At 40.9% G+C, this 17,909-nt stretch overlaps 1 protein-coding gene across 1 annotated transcript in view; it reads right to left on the bottom strand.

The window, feature by feature from the left end:
* The window catches only part of mfsd12.L (major facilitator superfamily domain containing 12 L homeolog), an 87,371-nt gene extending 79,745 nt beyond the window's left edge, over positions 1-7,626 (bottom strand). Inside the window, 2 exon segments of the mRNA NM_001091125.1 lie at positions 2,161-2,371; positions 7,133-7,626. Of these exon segments, the coding sequence (NP_001084594.1) occupies positions 2,161-2,371; positions 7,133-7,397 (476 nt within the window). The 5' untranslated portion in view covers positions 7,398-7,626.
* Positions 7,627-17,909: the final 10,283 nt, after the last annotated feature.

Here is a 17,909-nt window from a genome sequence, read left to right as displayed (position 1 = left end):
CAATATCCCCCACCCCACTGGATCTAGGCACCTTGTCAAAAGTAGTATGGTGTACAATACAGGTAAAAATGGTGCAAAACAACCTGCTCTGGTAAAAAAAAACCTGAATTTTTGTTAGAACGTTTATGTTTCAGGAAGACAATCTTCACAAACACAAGGTTAGGGGTGAAAATTCTGCAATGGCCCAGTCCGGATCTCAATCCAGATGAGAACCTGTAACACTATTAAAACTTGAGGTGCAGAAGCATCATCTGACTAACCTGAACAGCATGCAGAAAATATGCCTGCCTTAGGCATAGAGGCTGGGCAGACAATTACTTTCACTTTCCATTCAGCACTTCCTAGATGTCACTGCTCTCCACACATTCTCCCTTTCTCTTCACCGTTTAATTGTGTAACCAGTGCATCGGGATGAACATCGGGTCCCCCATTCTAGTGCACAAACAAGATTCTGAGATGATGCAAGTCTTGCCTTAATAACAGTGTCCACAAAATGGCTTCTGCCTGCAGTGGCGGAAGTACCGGGGGGTGCAATCGCACCAGGGCCAGCACCCCCAGGGTCGGACTGGGGGGCCCGGGACCCACTTGGGCTGCTGTCCCAAGTATAACATGAGCTGACCCCATGTGCTGGTGCATTTACTCAGTTTCGGGAGGATCCATGGACCCTGGAGGTGGGGCACAAAGTACAACTTTCTGCTGCTGCTGCCGTTACTGGCTTCTTGTATTTAAATGTCAGTCTAATCAGAATTTAGCGTGTGAATGCACTTAGCAGGCGGCTGGAGTCAGTGAGGCACCTGACACTGGAATAGGAGCAGTAATCCCAGTGCCGTGGAGGGAACAAATGGAGAACGAGCAGACGGATCAGGTGCTGAGCAGAATCGTCATTTAGTTGAGAGTGGTGCTGAGATGACAGGGGACGGGGAAGTGCAGTTGTGTCTACTGACTGGCTGCTCGCTACCTGTCCAATCTGCGGCCCTACTACTTCAGTTGTTTTAGTTCTGTGTTTTGGAGTCCGGTAACAACTGGAGGCCCGCAGGATGGACATCCCTGTCATGTACACTGACTAAAGTGACACATTATTTATGTGCTCTTTTCTTTCCTTCCTGGCAGCTCTGTGGGGAAGTACGGGGAGCCCAGCAGGATGATACTTGGCACTTTTGTCAAATTGTGCAAAATATAATAAAAGAGGGAAGTGTGCGAGTTGGGGGACGATGGGAAGCAAATCCTTCACCCAGTGGCGTGCGATTACACCTGTGCCTACACCACTTTGGGGCCTGCTGGAGTCACGATAACAGTTATAGCTGGTGGCTGGGTTGTGATTTTACAGCACGCCAGCAGCACTTCGGTGCGCGATTCATGTGGGAAGGGCCCGACAGGGGGGGGGCCCAGATGCCCATCCTGTACCAGAGCCCACAGGCGAGTAGTTACACCACTGCCTGCTTGCTATAATTAGGATTTCCCAGACTGAAGGAAACAAGATTCAAATAATGTGTATAGTGTAATTAAATTGCTCAAATTAAATTAATTAATTTGCTCGACTAATGTGATAAAATAGTATTTTGAATCATTTTTTTTGGGTGGTTCAGCTTTCAGTTAATTGTTCGTGTATTATAGAATGGCCAATTCTAAGTAACTTTCCAATTGGCCTTCATTATTTATTTTTTTTATAGTTTTTAAATTATTTGTCTTCTGATTCTTTCCAGCTTTCAAATGAGGGACACTGACCCCGTCTCAAAACAAATGCTCTATAAAGCTACAAATGTATTCTTACTGCTACTTTTTATTACTCATCTTTCTATTCAGACCCTCTCCTATTCATATTCCTGTCTCTTATTCAAATCAATGCATGGTTGCTAAGGTAATTTGGACCCTAAAAACCAGATTGCTGAAATTGCAAACTACAATGTTGAATAAAAAGCTAAATAACTCAAAAACTACAAATAAAAAATTAAAACCAATTGCAAACTTTCTCAGACTATCACTCTCTACATTATACTAATAGTTAATTTAAAGGTGAACTACCCCTTTAAGCAGACTTCAGCAAAGCAGTACAGAGTGGATGACATCAACCTGCAGCATGATAGAAATTAGAGATAAACCCTTTTATGTGGCCAGAAAATAAACACATTTAGATGCAATGATTGTCATAGTGCCACTTACCGGAATGCAGTGAGCTCCACTTTGTCATGATCATTCTGTGACAGTTCTGGTATGAGAGAGAGATGGGAGATCTGAGTGGCCGCCCATCCAAACTGGAAGATGACAATGAATGGGATAAAGTATAGCAGGCCTACCCACTGTGGGGTGTTCTGTGTGCAGCCCAGACATGGATTGAATATAAAAGGAAATGACAGAACCACACTTAGTGTTCCTGAATAGAAAAAAAGAGAAAAAACTATTTAAAATACCTTTGCATTTCATTAAAGCATTTTTTACATCATACATTATTACATCAAATATTATCATATTTATTATTTTTTAGTTTTTAAAAAATTATAAAAACGATTGATGCCATGGAGTGTTTTCACACATAAATCCACCCCATATATTCGCTCTGACAGGCCAACAACATGGCCATCAGCACATGGTATGGAAGGCAGATGATGGCAATATAGTGAAAAGGTAACCACTAAAACTGCTCCTTGCAGTTGTGTGTTTTGGCTGCTTCATTGGTTAAAAAAAAAAGGTGACTTGCACTTTGCATACTGCACTTTTTCACATAAAGCCCAATAATATACATTCAATACTACATTATATTCACTAAACTTTAACCACCTTATTTTAATTCTCTGCATACTTTTCAGCTATTCTCAATTTCAAGTTAAGTTGATCAATAAGTGTCTGTCCTTCAGTTTCAATGTGTATTAGCCACATACCATGCATGCCAGCATTCCCCTTTACTGTGCAGTGCACAACGTAAGGTATAGAATCTGTTCTACAATGCTTAATTGTATTGAATTTTTATTTAATTAATAGTACCTTGTACTAGAACCTTGTACCCAAGATGGATCCACATACTAAGGCTGGCATAAGCCCCTAGTCACTGTACACTACACAGAGGATGATCTATTTAAAAAAAATTTACAGTTTAAAAAAAAAACTGTAGAATAAGCATGATGTGCAGTCACGTCAAAATGTTACTTGCATGCTTTGTAACTTGGTCATGCTTAAAGTGTGTTGCATGGATGTTCCCTTAGGAGGAAGATTCTGTTGAATCCAAGTCACTGTAAGGCTCCAGGCCCTTAACCCTTTAAGTGCCACAGAACATAGAAACTATCTAAAAGTACTGAACTGCCAATTTTGGGAGTTCACTGCAACTCAGTAGTTTGGAGTAGAAAGACATGGTTACCCATTTTGGATTCGCCTGAATGTGTATGCACTAACTACATTTTGGGGTCTTTAAGCACCAGATACTTTGGTAATCCTATGCACAATGGGCATCAAACTGTTCAGTAGACCCCTGGCATTCATATTTAGAATGTTTTTTCTTGGTGCCTTATGCTATGTGGGAGATACAAACGTGCAAAGTGAAAGCTTTGAGGTGATTCAGAATTTTCATAAACTTATATAAAAACTGCCAAGTTCGGAACAGCTTTGATGTTAAGTAATTGTGAGTAGAAAGACATGGCTACCCATTTTAGATTTGTCAGAATGTGGACTTTTCAAAATATATGCTTTCCTGGAATAAACCTACTCTTCCAGGATTTTTGACTTTTGAATCAAAAGTATTCTGCTGTAGTGCTTTGAAAATTAGGTAATTTACTGCTGCGAGTTTCTGATCTATAGAAGTCAGAAATCTCCATAAAACTATACATATCTGGTATTGGCACGTTCAAGAGACATAAGGCTTTCTTAATCAGTCAATCGGGGCAAAGGTAGAAAAAGTATGTTTACCCAGAAAACCATATATATTCGGTAAGTACATATTCCCCCGAATCCAAATTGGGTATGCATGTCTTTCTACTCCAAAGCAACAAGCGGCAAACCTTTCCTACATTTGGCAATTTTGGTGCCATTTTCTAAAATCACCTCAAAACTTCCACCCTGCAGCATCGTATTTCCAACATACTATTAAGTATCAAGATACATCACCCCAAATATGAAATCCTGGGGCCCTCTGAACAGTTTGATGCCCAAAAACAGTTTAATGCCCAAAATGAAGACCCCATATGGTCTGTCATTTTAGGTACTGCAAAATCAACACATTTACATAGTTTTTTGGGGGGGCAAATGTAGAAAAAAGTAAGTTCACCCCAGAAAACCATATATTTTCAGAAAGTACACATTCCCCCGAATACAAATTGGGTAAGCATGTCTTTCTACTCCAAAGCACCAAGCCGCAAACCTTTCCTACATTTGCCAATTTTGGTGACATTTTCTAAAATCACCTCAAAACTTCCACCATGCAGCATCTTATTTCCCACATACTATTAGGTATCAAGATAAATCACCACAAATATGAAAGCCTCAGGTCCTCTGAACAGTTTGATGCCCAATATGTATAGGTTTACCTAAGCACGTGGCATATAGGGGACCCAAAATGAAGACCCCTCACATGATCTGTCATTTCCAGTACTGCAAAATCAACACATTTACATCGTTTTGAGGGGGGCAAATGTAGAAAAAAGTAAGTTCACCCCAGAAAACCATATATTTTCGGAAAGTAAACATTCCCGCAAATGCAAATTGGGTATGCATGTCCTTCTACTACAAAGCACCAAGCCGCAAACCTTCCCTAAATTTGGAGATAAAAGCAACTGTTTTTACATTTCTGAAAATCGCCTAAAAATATTGCAATTGGCCAGATTTATCTCACCAAATTTGTTACATACAATTGTAAAACACCATAAATATTGATGCCAAGGGTCTTCTGAACAGTTTGATGCCCAATAAGATATACCAAGGCAGCTGGCATGTGCGGACCCCAAATAAAAATAGTGCATAGGAGTTTTCTCCGCTGCAGATTCGCCTTCTGTGAACATAGACCCTTGAATTCATATTAAGACCCTCCTAACAGCAAAGCAACCCCAAAACCATATATTTTTGGAAAGTACACAGATAAAGACATCTTTCTACACCAAACTGCAAAGCTTTTCTAAACGTAGAGGTTTTTACATTTCTGAAAATTGCCTAAAAATGTTGCAGTTTGCCACATTTATCTCACACACACAATGTTTTACGTACAAAGAAAAATCACCCTAAATATGGACGTTGGAGGTCTACTGAATAGTTTGATGCCCAATATGCATTGATTTACCAAAGTATGTGGTATGTACGGACCCCAAATGAAAAACGTGCATATAAATTTTCATGCTGGCCAACTGAGCTGCTGAAAAGAGAGCCCCAACTGTGAGTTTTGTGCCGTTAGACCCCCCAAACTGTAAAAAGACCAGAAAGCTATAAATTTTGGAAAGCACATAGTCTGGCGGATCAAACTAAGTAAAGTATATATTTGTATACCAAAGCACCAAACAGCAAAACTATACTAAATATACATAAGGAACAATAATGCAGGGATTAAATTGCAATAAAAACACAAAAATTATGTAAATCAATGAAATAACAAAATAATTGATCCGACAGCGTAATTAGTGACCAAAATCGATTATCCAATAGTCACGCTGTCAAAACAACAAGTTTTTAGGAAAAACAAACAAAAGATAACAGTACAATGAATAAGTTGTGTATACATGTTTGTGCACTTCTAAAAGTTGCCTGAGTGTGTAAATACATGTAAATAAGTGTACAAAAGGGACCAAGTGTGCTAAAATAAAAAAATACCAATCTTTGCTAAAATGTGTGTGTAAGTGTATAAATGTACTGTAAGATGTATAAGTTCATGTAAGTGTGTATAAGTGCATGTAAGTGTGTATAAGTGCATGTAAGTGTGTATAAGTGCATGTAAGTGTGTATAAGTGCATGTAAGTGTGTAAAAAAACATGCACTTTACCGTTTTTGTAGCAGGAGGATCGCTGGAGGGACCCTGGACAGTGTGTATGCAGTTATTGCACAGCAGGAAGTGAGTGATCGTGTGTACGTCAAGGAGGAGGTAAGGGAAGTAGCAGAAGCTACTTTGAAGTCAGATCTGCGACAAACGCATTGCAGATCCGACTCGACAGCTCCCCCAGCCTCGTTGCCCAGGGGGCTGTTATCCCTCCTGCAAAAGCCCCCGATGCAGCGATAAGGGCTCAGCTGCAAAAGATGTACACTGTACATGCTTGGCAGCCTGAGCCCTGAATCGCCAGCACGTACCCTGTACGTGCTTGGCGGTTCAAGGGTTAACCGTAATCTGTAGTACTCTGCGCTATACCTAGAATTGTTTACCTCAAACTTTTCACCACCTGGGAGGGGACTCAATTTGGGTGAAGGGGTTGGTATTCTAGGTGGATGAACGAGGTAAACCTTCTCGGTTCTATAAATAACAATTAGAGTGTGCATTAGGCTACTTGCTTCTCCGTTTGATGGAGGGTGCGCCCTAATCTCTAATTCGTATGGTATGTGATAAAAGGCACTAAATTTGCCCAGGAGCAGTAACCCATAGCAACCAATCAGTAGGTATCTTATTGGTTACTGCTCTTGGCAAACTTAGTAACTTCTATTACATATGGGGGTATATGTTTTCTGGTACAGCCCACCATCCCCTCCCTAACAGCATTAGTATGACTCTAACGACGGATCATTACTTTAGGGGCTGGCCAGCTTAGGGGTGGTTCACCCTTGAGTTAACTTTAAGGGTTTGGAACCTAGCAACCAGACTTCTGAATTAATCAAAAACCACAAATAATAAAAAAAAAACTATTGAAATTTGTCTCAGAATTTCACTCTCTGCATCATACTAAAAGTTAACCCAAAGGTGAAAAACCTTTGTACCTAGTGTACACTAGAGATCCCTGGGAAAGACTAATGCTATAATATAAGACCCCTGGAGCACCAGCCAGTGTAAAAAAATGGTTTAATTAACTTGGGGGTGACTAAATTTATTATATTGTCAGCAATGTTTCGTTGGCACAGAATATTTTACACACCCTTATAAACATGCCCCATCACAGATTTGGTGTTGAATTATACAAGTTAAAAACAGGTAGTTTCTTTAGATGCCTATTTAAAACAGGAGCCTGTAGTAGTCACTTACCCACTACATGCCAGGACTTCCTGCGCCCGTATGCCATCAAACTAGCGTGCCGGTCCGATTCATAACCCACCAAGGGCGTGCATATACCATCTGCTATTTGGCCCACCAGAAGTAGCACTCCCGCGTAGAATGAGTCGAAACCTAACACGGAATGGAAGTACACCAGGAAATATGTGAACCACATTGAGGCACAGAGATCGTTTAGGAAATGACCAGTGGCGAAGCTAAGACGCTGGCAGAGAGGCAGTGACGGTAAGTCTACCATTCTGTGACACTACGGTTGCGCCGCCAATCTCTTTTTCTTAGTTCAATTGACTCAATCGCACACAGTATCGTATCCCAATCAGCATCTGCTACCTAGCTTCCCCGGAGAGCAGAGCGTCTCTATAAGCATGGCACTTATATCCAGAGTCGAAAATAAAAGCGTCCAACCTCCAAAAACAATCTAGGTGCCACTTTAATGCACAAACCACAGGATAGTATTTGAACTAGACTTGTTATATTTCCACAAGGTGAATCCAACACCCTCAGTTTGAACCAGATCCTGTTAAATGCAAAGCAAGCACAACAACCCTTCCATGACGCCGCCAACCCGTGACTGCCATCCAAAGTAGCCAATCAAACAAACACAGTGTTAGTGGGCGTATCCTTTCAAGGCCTTTCTCTCGAATCAGACTACGTATCCGCCCACTCGAGACCAGTATTGTGTAAAGGGGAAGAGGCGTTCTACCCGGCATCGGCTGTGTCATCGTAGCATGTGACAGATCATGCATAACCCTTTCATTACCGAGATATTAAGAGTGTCGTTTCTAATTAAATCTATAAATATAGTGTATTGAATAAAATGTTGAAAGATTTCATAGAAAGAATGGGGAACATTGATGTGTTTCGTCATTGTAGAGAATCGAATCTAAAACTTTGAATCGTAGATGTTTCAAACAACAATGTAATGATCATTGAGGCGCGTTACAAGCGGTTTCATGTGTCTGATATGTGGGTTTGCCACGACCCTGATATATCCAGGTGCACAAAATATCACATTGTGTTTGATGCCAAACAGTCGCTCATTGTGTAACATAGAGAGGCGTCATATCCGTGGTAAATTTTTACAAAGGCTAATTATTGCCCAACATTTCATCCTGCCTGGAAACAGTTTAGTCATCCTTTGTGGATTAAATTAAACATTACCAATGGTGAAAAAAACAGCATTTGTTAAAATGATTTTTATGCATATTAATGAAATGTTTCTTTTTAAATAAAATGAATACAAATCTGCACAACATCTGCTAAATAAGAACAGTAAAAGTTTGTATCAACACTCAAATGGCCCTGAGAAGAACTCCACGACGATTTTAGAGCGATCCAAACGCTGGTGTCAAATCGGATGCGTCAGAAATAAGGTAAGTGAATGCATTGTCGGTGGTGTCACAGCGGTGATTCAATGCGACACGACTGTCGGATGCAGATGCTGCACACTGCATCTGCATCTGCAGTCGTGTTGCGTCAGATCAACAATGTGACTTCATCCGACATTTCCATTACTTACCTTATTTCTGTTTTTGAGCCTTGCAGCAGTGGGGCACTCAGTTCATTACTGCTTGGTTACTGTCTGCAAGGAGGTGGTGTGTCTGTGTGAGTTACCTCTGAAAATTATACAGAATTATATATGATTTCATCATTCCATAGTGTATGACCAAATGCAAAAAACTATGTACCTAGAGGTTTTGAGATCCAATCTGCTATCTGTTTACTCCCAAAATCACATACCCCATCTCAACAATCAGATTACACCCAGTCATATTATTGCAGAACTACTAAGCACAATATTGTGGGAAAGGACAAACCATGTACATGTAAGGATGCAACAGGTTTTTAAAAGGTACTGAGCTTCAGTCTGCAATCTGTTAACTGTCCAATCACACTCCCATGCCAATGATATTGTGCCATTCCATCAGAAGTAATCTCCCTCTTAGAATGTAAGCTCTAGCAAGCAAAGCCCTCCCCCTACATAATAATAAGCAAATGTAACTGTGAATCAATTTTGGAGAAAAGTATGTCTTTATATTACCATTTGGTTTTGTAGCTGTACCCCTTTACTCTGTAAAACGCTGTGCAAAATGCACATGCTGTCAGACAACTACTGAGCAGTGCAGTTTTCCAAAAAAGAAAACATATGTCCAAAGAGGTTTTAGGGTCAAGCCACACAAGCAGATTCGGGGAGATTAGTCACCCCTCTTCTTCGAGGCAACAATCTCCCCGAACTGCCTTCCCCCGACCTCCACCGGCTAAATAAAAATTGCCTGCGACAATGCACACAAAGCGCTTTGTTTTCCGAAGTTGCCTCACGAGGAAACTTCGGGCGACTTCGTAAGACGAATCGCCGCGTGTGAATTGCTTCAGTCTGCATTTGACAGAACTACTCAGCAGCGTATTGTGATATAGAACAAAACATGTAGTTAGGGATTTTAAATGTGTTGGGCTTAATGTAGCCAAAGTTTACCTCAAAATCACACTCCTCTCATCTTTGAGATAACAATTTTATTGTTTGTTTTTTTTTAAGGAACTTTATTAGTTTTCAAAGACACTTTTTCTATAAAATAAAGCTTCAAAGTTTTAACAGCATAATCTCAAATTGTAGCATGTTTAAACAGTGGTATTAAAACAATAAACGTTGCTCCACCATAGTGTGTTTAACACCCCTGTTAACTATTTAATTGTATTGTGATTTTATCTGCGTAGTGTGGAATAAGTGAAAACCCCGTGATATTGTAGGCAATAATGAATAATATATGGTGCTAATTTTATTTACTAAATTAATATTCAGTCTTCAAAAATTGCCCCTTTATTAGATCTCCCTATAGTCCCTGTCAGAGTTTGAAATGAGGGGTGGGGGTGTGTCTTAATGGTCCCTGCCAGAAACACAGTAGGAAGGGGATAGCCAATGACAGTCCTGCAAGTACACAAGCAAAGACAGGCTTCAGTTCCCTATCAGGTCAGCCTAGCTGCTGTTTGGTTTCTATCCTATATCACAGTGTGCTGATTTGCAATATACATTCATTACAAATTTTCTATGGTTTTTAAGTTATTTGGATATATAATGTTAATGAAAGAAGTGTTGTCTGTCCCTTTTTGTTCTCTGTCCTGGTGGATCAGGCTGTTGAAACAGTGTAAGACAAGTCAGCTGATTAAAGGGGTTCTTCACCTTTCAGTTAACTTTTAGTATGATATAGAGAGTGATATTCTGAGACAATTTGCTGTTGGTTTTGATTTTTTATTACTTGTAGTTTGAGTTATTTAGCTTTTTATTCAGCAGCACTTCAGAAATCAGGTTGCCAGGGTCCAAATTACCCTAACAACCATGCATTGATTTGAACAAAAGATTGGACTATGAGTAGGAGAGAGCCTGAATAGAAAGGTGAGTAATAAAAAGTAGCCATAACAATACATTTGTATCCTTACAGAGCAATTGTTTTTAGATGGGGGTCAGTGACCCCCATTTCAAGGCTGGAAAGGGACAGAAGAATACGGCAAATATTTAAAAAAAAACTATAAAAAAAAATAAATAAGGAAGACCAAGTGGCTTAGAACTGGCCATTCTATAAAATACTAAAATAAGTGGTAAATAGACCTGTCTTTGCTGGGGAACTCAGACTTTTGAAACATTGTTTAAAAGGTGACAAACCAGGAGTAAATGAAATGCTGCTTTCAATAGCAACTGTTTTTACAAATAACAGTTTGTATATGTATTGCTATTGAAATCAGTGTTGTCTGTCCATTTTTATTCTCTGCCCTTGTGGCTCAGACTGTTGAAACAATTAAAGGGGTTGTTCACCTTTGAGATAACTTTTAGTATGATGTAGAGAGTGATATTCTGAGACAATTTGCAATTTGTATTCACTTTTTATTATTTGTGGGGTTTGAGTTATCTAGCTTTTTATTCAGCAGCTCTTCAATTTGCATCTTAAGCAATCTGGTAACTAGGGCCCAAATTACCCTAGCACCATGCATTGATTTGAAGAGGTGACTGGAATATGAATAGGAGAGGGCCTGAATAGAAGGATCAGTAATAAAAAGTAACAATAACAATACATTTGTAGCCTTACAGAGCATTTGTTTTTAAGAAGGGAGTCAGCGAAGCCCATTTGAAAGCTTTAAAGAGTCAAAAATGGCAAATAACTATAAAACTATAAAAAATAAATAATGAAAACCAATTGAAAAGTTGCTTAGAATTGGTCGTTCTATAACATAATAAATGTTACCTTAAAGGTTAACCACCCCTTTAAGACAAACCAGCTGATTAATATACCTGCCTTTGCTGGGGAACTCAGACTTTTGCAACATAAAAAAAGTTTAAAAAGTAAAAACCAGGAGTAAAGCAAATGCTGCTTTTAATAGCAACTGTTTTTACAAATGAAAGCACAGATTTTCAATAAATGTATATTGGGAAAGTTGATTACAATTATGTTTTCTTTTATTAGGCATATTTTTATTTTGGGGTGAACATGCCCTTTAATATAGAGATACGTATGGGTGCACAAGTAGACCCCTCTTGTGTTTGCTCAACCATTAGGGTATTAAGAACAGATGTTTGAGAAGGAAAAGATAATGACACATGTGGGGCTGTAAAGGAAAATTAAATGAATATATGAGGGTACAAAGTAAAAACCTGATGATATATTGGCAACGAAATGAGCAGAGAATGACAGTATGTAATGTAAAGACAGGGCTGAAATGAAGAGACAATGACATTTAATAAGGGGAAGATAAATAGAGGAAGAAGTGAAACATGGTCATACAATGAGGAAAAAAAATGATGTGCATATGGGACCAGATAATGATCTGTTTCTGGTCATATTGTAGGGGGATGTGAATGTGAGAAACTTCAATGAATGACTTAACGATGAAAGGAAAAAAGGGCAGAAAGTAAAAGATGGTAGAAACTGTGAAATTTGAAAGATAATTCAAGGGGGCAGAACATGACACACAAGGAAGAAAATTTAGAAAAGGAAAGCAGCGACAGGCCAAGTTACAACTGCTCCAAGGTCCATCCTACCCCCAATCACTTTAATCCCTTGCAAGTAAATCCTTCCACAACACCACTTATCATTTGCAAACCATCCACCATTCCCCCAACAAGTTGCTTGCATTACATTCTATGCAACCTCTACTCCCTTTGTAAAATGTATAATTAAGCAATTGAATTCTTAATGAATCAGATGAAAATTAAGCTTAGGACTGGCCAGATATGGGATGACTTTGACGTAGTTGGCCAGCTTAAATATATTGCAATATATGGATAAACAATCCCTGTGTTGTTTAAAGGGTAAGGCATTTTTTAGTAGCAGTATGCACAAAATGTCTCTGTCTTAAATATATTGATAATGGGTTGAGTGCAGAGGACCTCTTGTAGTTGACTATATGTATTTTGTGGTCACACCCTCATTGCACCCCCGCCTAATGGTTTTAAAAAATAGTGGTGAGCACAACTTTCCCTTGTTTGGAACAACTGAGGCCCAACAGGAATGAACCCGGGACAGGGCATCAACATTGCCCATTTCTGACCCGGGCCTATGTTTCACTGTGAAACAGTAGTCCTGCAGCATGAGGAACCAACGATTCACTCATCTATTGGTCTCCTTCTTTTGGGCCATCCATTTTAGAGGTGCATGGTCAGTAATAAGGTAAAATTTTCTGCCTAAGAGGTAATTCCTTAAGGCATCTAAGGCCCACTTTATGGCCAAACACTCCTTTTCAATTGTGGCATACTTCCTCTCACAATCATTTAGCTTTCTGCTTAAGTACACCACTGGATGCTCTTCTCCGTTATAAAGCTGGGATAATACTGCCCCTAAACCCACATCTGATGCGTCTGTCTGTACCAAAAAGTCCTGTGAAAAATATAAGACTGGTTGTGCACATAACACATCTTTGAGGGTCTGAAAAGATTTTTGTGCCTCAAGGGACCACTTGACCTTGACAGAGTTTCTTCCCTTTGTTAAGTCTGTTAAGGGAGCAGCCAAGGTGGCAAAATGAGGAATAAACCTCCTGTAGTAGCCAGTGATACCCAGAAAAGCTTGAACCAGCTTCTTATTAAGAGGGCGTGGCCACTGTTGAATGGCTGCTGTTTTATTTACCTGGGGTTTTACCACACCTCTGCCAATGGTGTAACCTAAGTACTTGGCCTCCTCCAAACCAATGGCACATTTCTTGGGGTTGGCAGTAAGGCCTGCTTTACGGAGGGAATCCAACACAGCTTGAACTCTATGCAGGTGAGACTCCCAACCTGTACTGTGTATCACCACATCATCTAAATATGCAGCTGCATACTGTTAGTGAGGTCTTAATGGCAGGGACATTTTGTAGGCCAAAGAGCCTGGAGTGCAAAAGCAGTTTTTTCCTTGGCCTGTTTCGATAATGGTATCTGCCAATACCCTTTTGTTAAATCCAATGTTGTCAGATAACGAGCAGTACCCAGCCTGTCTATGAGCTCGTCTACCCTAGGCATTGGGTAAGTGTCAAACTTGGATCCTGAATTAAGCTTGTGAAAATCATTACAGAACCACCAGCTACCATCTGGCTTGGGAACAAGAACAATCAGGCTAGACCAGTCACTATTGGACTCTTCAATTACCCCTAGCTCAAGCATATTTGCCACTTCATCAGCCACAGCTTTCCGTCTAGCTTCGGGAATCCTATAGGGTTTGAGTTTAACACTAACCCCTGGCTCAGTGACAATATCATGCTCAACAACGGGAGTTTTTCCTGGGAAGTCAGAGAAAGTATCTCTATTTCTCATTAAGAATTCTTTTACCTCCTGTTTTTGGGAGGTGGACAAAGTTTCTGCAATGGTAACCTCAAGGACCAGAGGGGTATCGCGAGTTACCTTAGGAACAGCATAGGCTGGTACTGATATCCTGTCTTTCCAGGGTTTAAGTAAATTAACATGATACATTTGTTCTGGCTTCCTCTTGCCAGGTTGGTGTACCTTGTAATTTACCTCCCCAACTCTCTCAATTACTTCAAAGGGACCCTGCCATTTTGCAAGGAACTTACTTTCCACCGTGGGAACCAAAACTAGTACTCTGTCTCCAGGTGAAAAGACACATATTTTAGCATTACAGTTGTATATCCTTTGTTGGGCTGCTTGGGCTTGGGCCAAGTTTTCTCTTACAATGGGCATAATTGAAGCAATTCTGTCTTGCATTTGTGATATGTGTTCGATTACACTCCTGTGAGGTGTCACTTCCCCTTCCCAGGTTTCCTTGGCTGTCCCGTTCGGCACCCTATATCCAGAACCCAAGCTAAGCTCCCTGGTCTCGGCTCTCACTTCTGCCTTTAACCGCCGCCTTTCACCTCGGGAGGAGCCCTCGGCTAATTGGATGACACCAGGTGAAAACAGAGAGAGAAGCAAAGCTAACGGTTCTGGACGAGCAAAGGGGCAAGATCATCTCACCAGGATACTGGAAGGAAGAACACCACCAGGAACAGGCAGGCTGGGCCAGCACAAGCAGAGAATCGTCAGACAGGCCGGAATCAGGATTGGAGAATGTAGAGTAGTCAATGGACAGGCAAGGAATCAGGACTGGAGAGGTCAGAATAGTCACAGACAGGCAGGATCAGGATTGGAGAGGTCAGAAGAGTCAAACAGGCAGGCATGGGTCAAAACACAGTAGATCAATAGAATACAAGTTATAAAGCACCCAGGAACAAGGCAAATTGAACCTAGCAACGGGCAAGGTCCTGTAATCTAAATGGGCTTTTTATACCATTTGAATTTTGGCGTCATAGTTAGTAAGTAAGTAAGGTTGAAAAAAGACACACGTCCATCAAGTTCAACTTTTTTTTTTTTTTTTTTTTTCATATCTGCCTAACTGCCAGTTGATCCAGAGGAAGGCAAAAAAACCATCTGAAGCCTCACCAATTTGCCTCAGAGGGGGAAAATATTCCTTCCTGACTCCAAAATGGCAATCGGACTAGTCCCTGGATAAACTTGTACTATGAGCTATCTCCTATAACCCTGTATTCCCTCACTTGCTAAAAAGCTGTCCAACCCCTTCTTAAAGCTATCTAATGTATCAGCCTGCACAACTGATTCAGGGAGAGAATTCTACATCTTCACAACTCTCACTGTAAAAAACCCCTTCCGAATATTTAGGCGGGACTTCTTTTCTTCTAATCGGAATGGGTGACCTCTTGTCAGCTGGAAAGACCTACTGGCAAATAAAGCATTAGAGAGATTTTTATATGATCCCCTTATATATTTATACATAGTTATCATATCACCCCTTAGGCGTCTCCAGTGTGAACATCCCCAATTTGGCCAGTCTTTCCTCATAGCTAAGATTTTCCATACCTATCACCAGCTTAGTTGCCCTTCTCTGTACCCTCTCTAATACAATAATGTCCTGTTTGAGTGATGGAGACCAAAACTGAACGGCATATTCTAGATGGGGCCTTACAAGTGCTCTATACAGTGGAAGAATGACCCCCTCCTCCCTTGACTCTATGCCCCTTTTAATACAGCTCAAGACCTTATTTGGGTAAGGGTATATAAGGGTATAAGTGGCTTGGATATTTTTACATCCCAGGTGCATGACTTTACATTTATCACCATTGAATCTCATTTGCCACTTAGCTGCCCAGATTGCCAGTTTGTCAAGATCGTGTTGCAAGGATGCCACATCCTGGATGAAATTAATTGGGCTGGATAGTTTTGTGTCATCTGCAAACACTGATACATTACTTACAACACCCTCCCCTAAGTCATTAATGAACAAGTTAAATAAAATTGGACCTAATACCGAGCCCTGGGGGCAGGCCCGGTCTTAGGCCGATTGAGCGAAATTGGGCCCCGCTCCATTGGGGGCCCCGCACCCACTGTCCGGGCCGAGTGTAACTTCGCCCGCGCAACGTCGCTAGCGCAATGTGACGCGACTTCGCCGGAGCGACATGACGCAACGTCATGGGACAGTCTTCCCACCCAGTCAGCGCGCAAACTGCAGAAACAGAACAGCTCCGACTCTGAGTGAGTCTCTTTACAGTCTCTGAACAGGTGTCTGACTCAGCTCCTCCTGGAGCTGAATTTGAACTCCCTCCAATCCAATTTGAAAGGCAAGCCAACAATTTTAACGTACATGGTACTGGGATAAAAAGCCTCTAATCTCCCAGACAACAGTGTTTCTCCTTTGCACTAATTTCGTGTGATATCTCACCCTGGGGTCACATGCACAGATTGCCTACTACTGCCCTGTAGCCTATCCTATATAATAAAGTTGAAGTGTCTCTGCGTCCAGTCCCTGTGTCCATGGGATTGCGCTACTGCGCATGTGCCCCACCGCTACTGCACATGTGCCCCACGGACCGTCTCTGGCGGCCTATCTTCTATCGCCCGTTAATTTAACGGGCTTAATGTCTAGTGTATATATATATATATATATGATATCATAGAAAAGCACAAACAAGACTTAACTAACTTCAAGCAATCGAAGATAAGAAAAGTTGCTGATGATTATAAACAGAAAAGGGTCTATGGTTGGTTAATGGGCATAAAATCAGATCGCTACAATAACATCAGGCGTAAACACAAACCCAGAACTCTACTAACAATTGACAGCTCCGACCAATCGACTGACTCTGACTCTGGTCCACCCCCACAAACAGAACCAAACCCTTTTTTAGGGGTAAGAACAAGGTCCCGACTGGACGAAGGAAAAGGAAGAGAAACCACACTCGAAGGGGGAGGTACAAACCGAGGAACAAAACCCCCTCGGGGGAGACGGACGTAATCTTCAACCTCAGCCAGCATATTCTCACCCCTGGAGAATTATCTCTGCTCAATAAAGGACTATCATTCATTCCTTGTACTACACCAGAACCAATAGAAATACTTGGTGACATAAACAGGTTCCAGAGAAAATTGAAATTAAAAGAACACTTTAGAGATCGACCTAAAACAACCGTTCCAAAATTTAAAGCCACCAGCAGCTTTGACCCCCCCAACACCCCAGCAGCGATCCGTACCTTTAGTAATATAATATCTAAAGAAATGACACAGTCACTACAAGCCAATAAACCACATCACAACCTATCCCCTGATGAAAGGAAGGCCATTAAGACATTACGACAAGACGACAATCTAGTAATTCGTCCCGCGGACAAGGGAGGAGGGATTGTTCTACTCAGTTATGAATATTACAGACAGGAACTACTTGAACAATTAGCAGACGACTCTACATATAGGTCCCTACAAGGCGACCCAACCTTTGTGTTCAAAAAAGAACTTGACAATAGACTACGAATCGCTCTAGCGGCTGGATGGATAGACCAAGACACATGTGCTTACATGACCTCTGATTTCCCCAGAATACCGATTATCTACACATTACCAAAAGTACATAAATCACAGTCTGCACCACCAGGACGACCCATCATCTCAGCAGTCGGCTCCCTATTTCAACCAGCTGCAACTTACATAGACTCTTTCTTACAACCATTGGTTAGCAAGATGCCTTCGTACACCCGTGATGCTACTCACGTGATACAAATCCTCCAAGAACTCAATAACTTACCAAGTGAATACCTGCTAGCAACCATGGATGTAAAGAGTTTATATACTGTTATCCCTCACAACCTGGGCATCTCAGCTTGCAGGAGAGCCCTTGAGACAAGGAAAGACAAAGATGTACCAACAGAATTCTTGACGGATCTGCTCGAACTTACACTCACTCATAATTACTTCAGATTTGAAAATACGTTTTATCTACAAACCTCGGGCACC

Source organism: Xenopus laevis, chromosome 1L, assembly GCF_017654675.1.
Source record: "Xenopus laevis strain J_2021 chromosome 1L, Xenopus_laevis_v10.1, whole genome shotgun sequence".
Classification (NCBI taxonomy): Eukaryota; Metazoa; Chordata; class Amphibia; order Anura; family Pipidae; genus Xenopus; species Xenopus laevis.
This window is presented reverse-complemented; position numbering and strand designations above follow the sequence as displayed.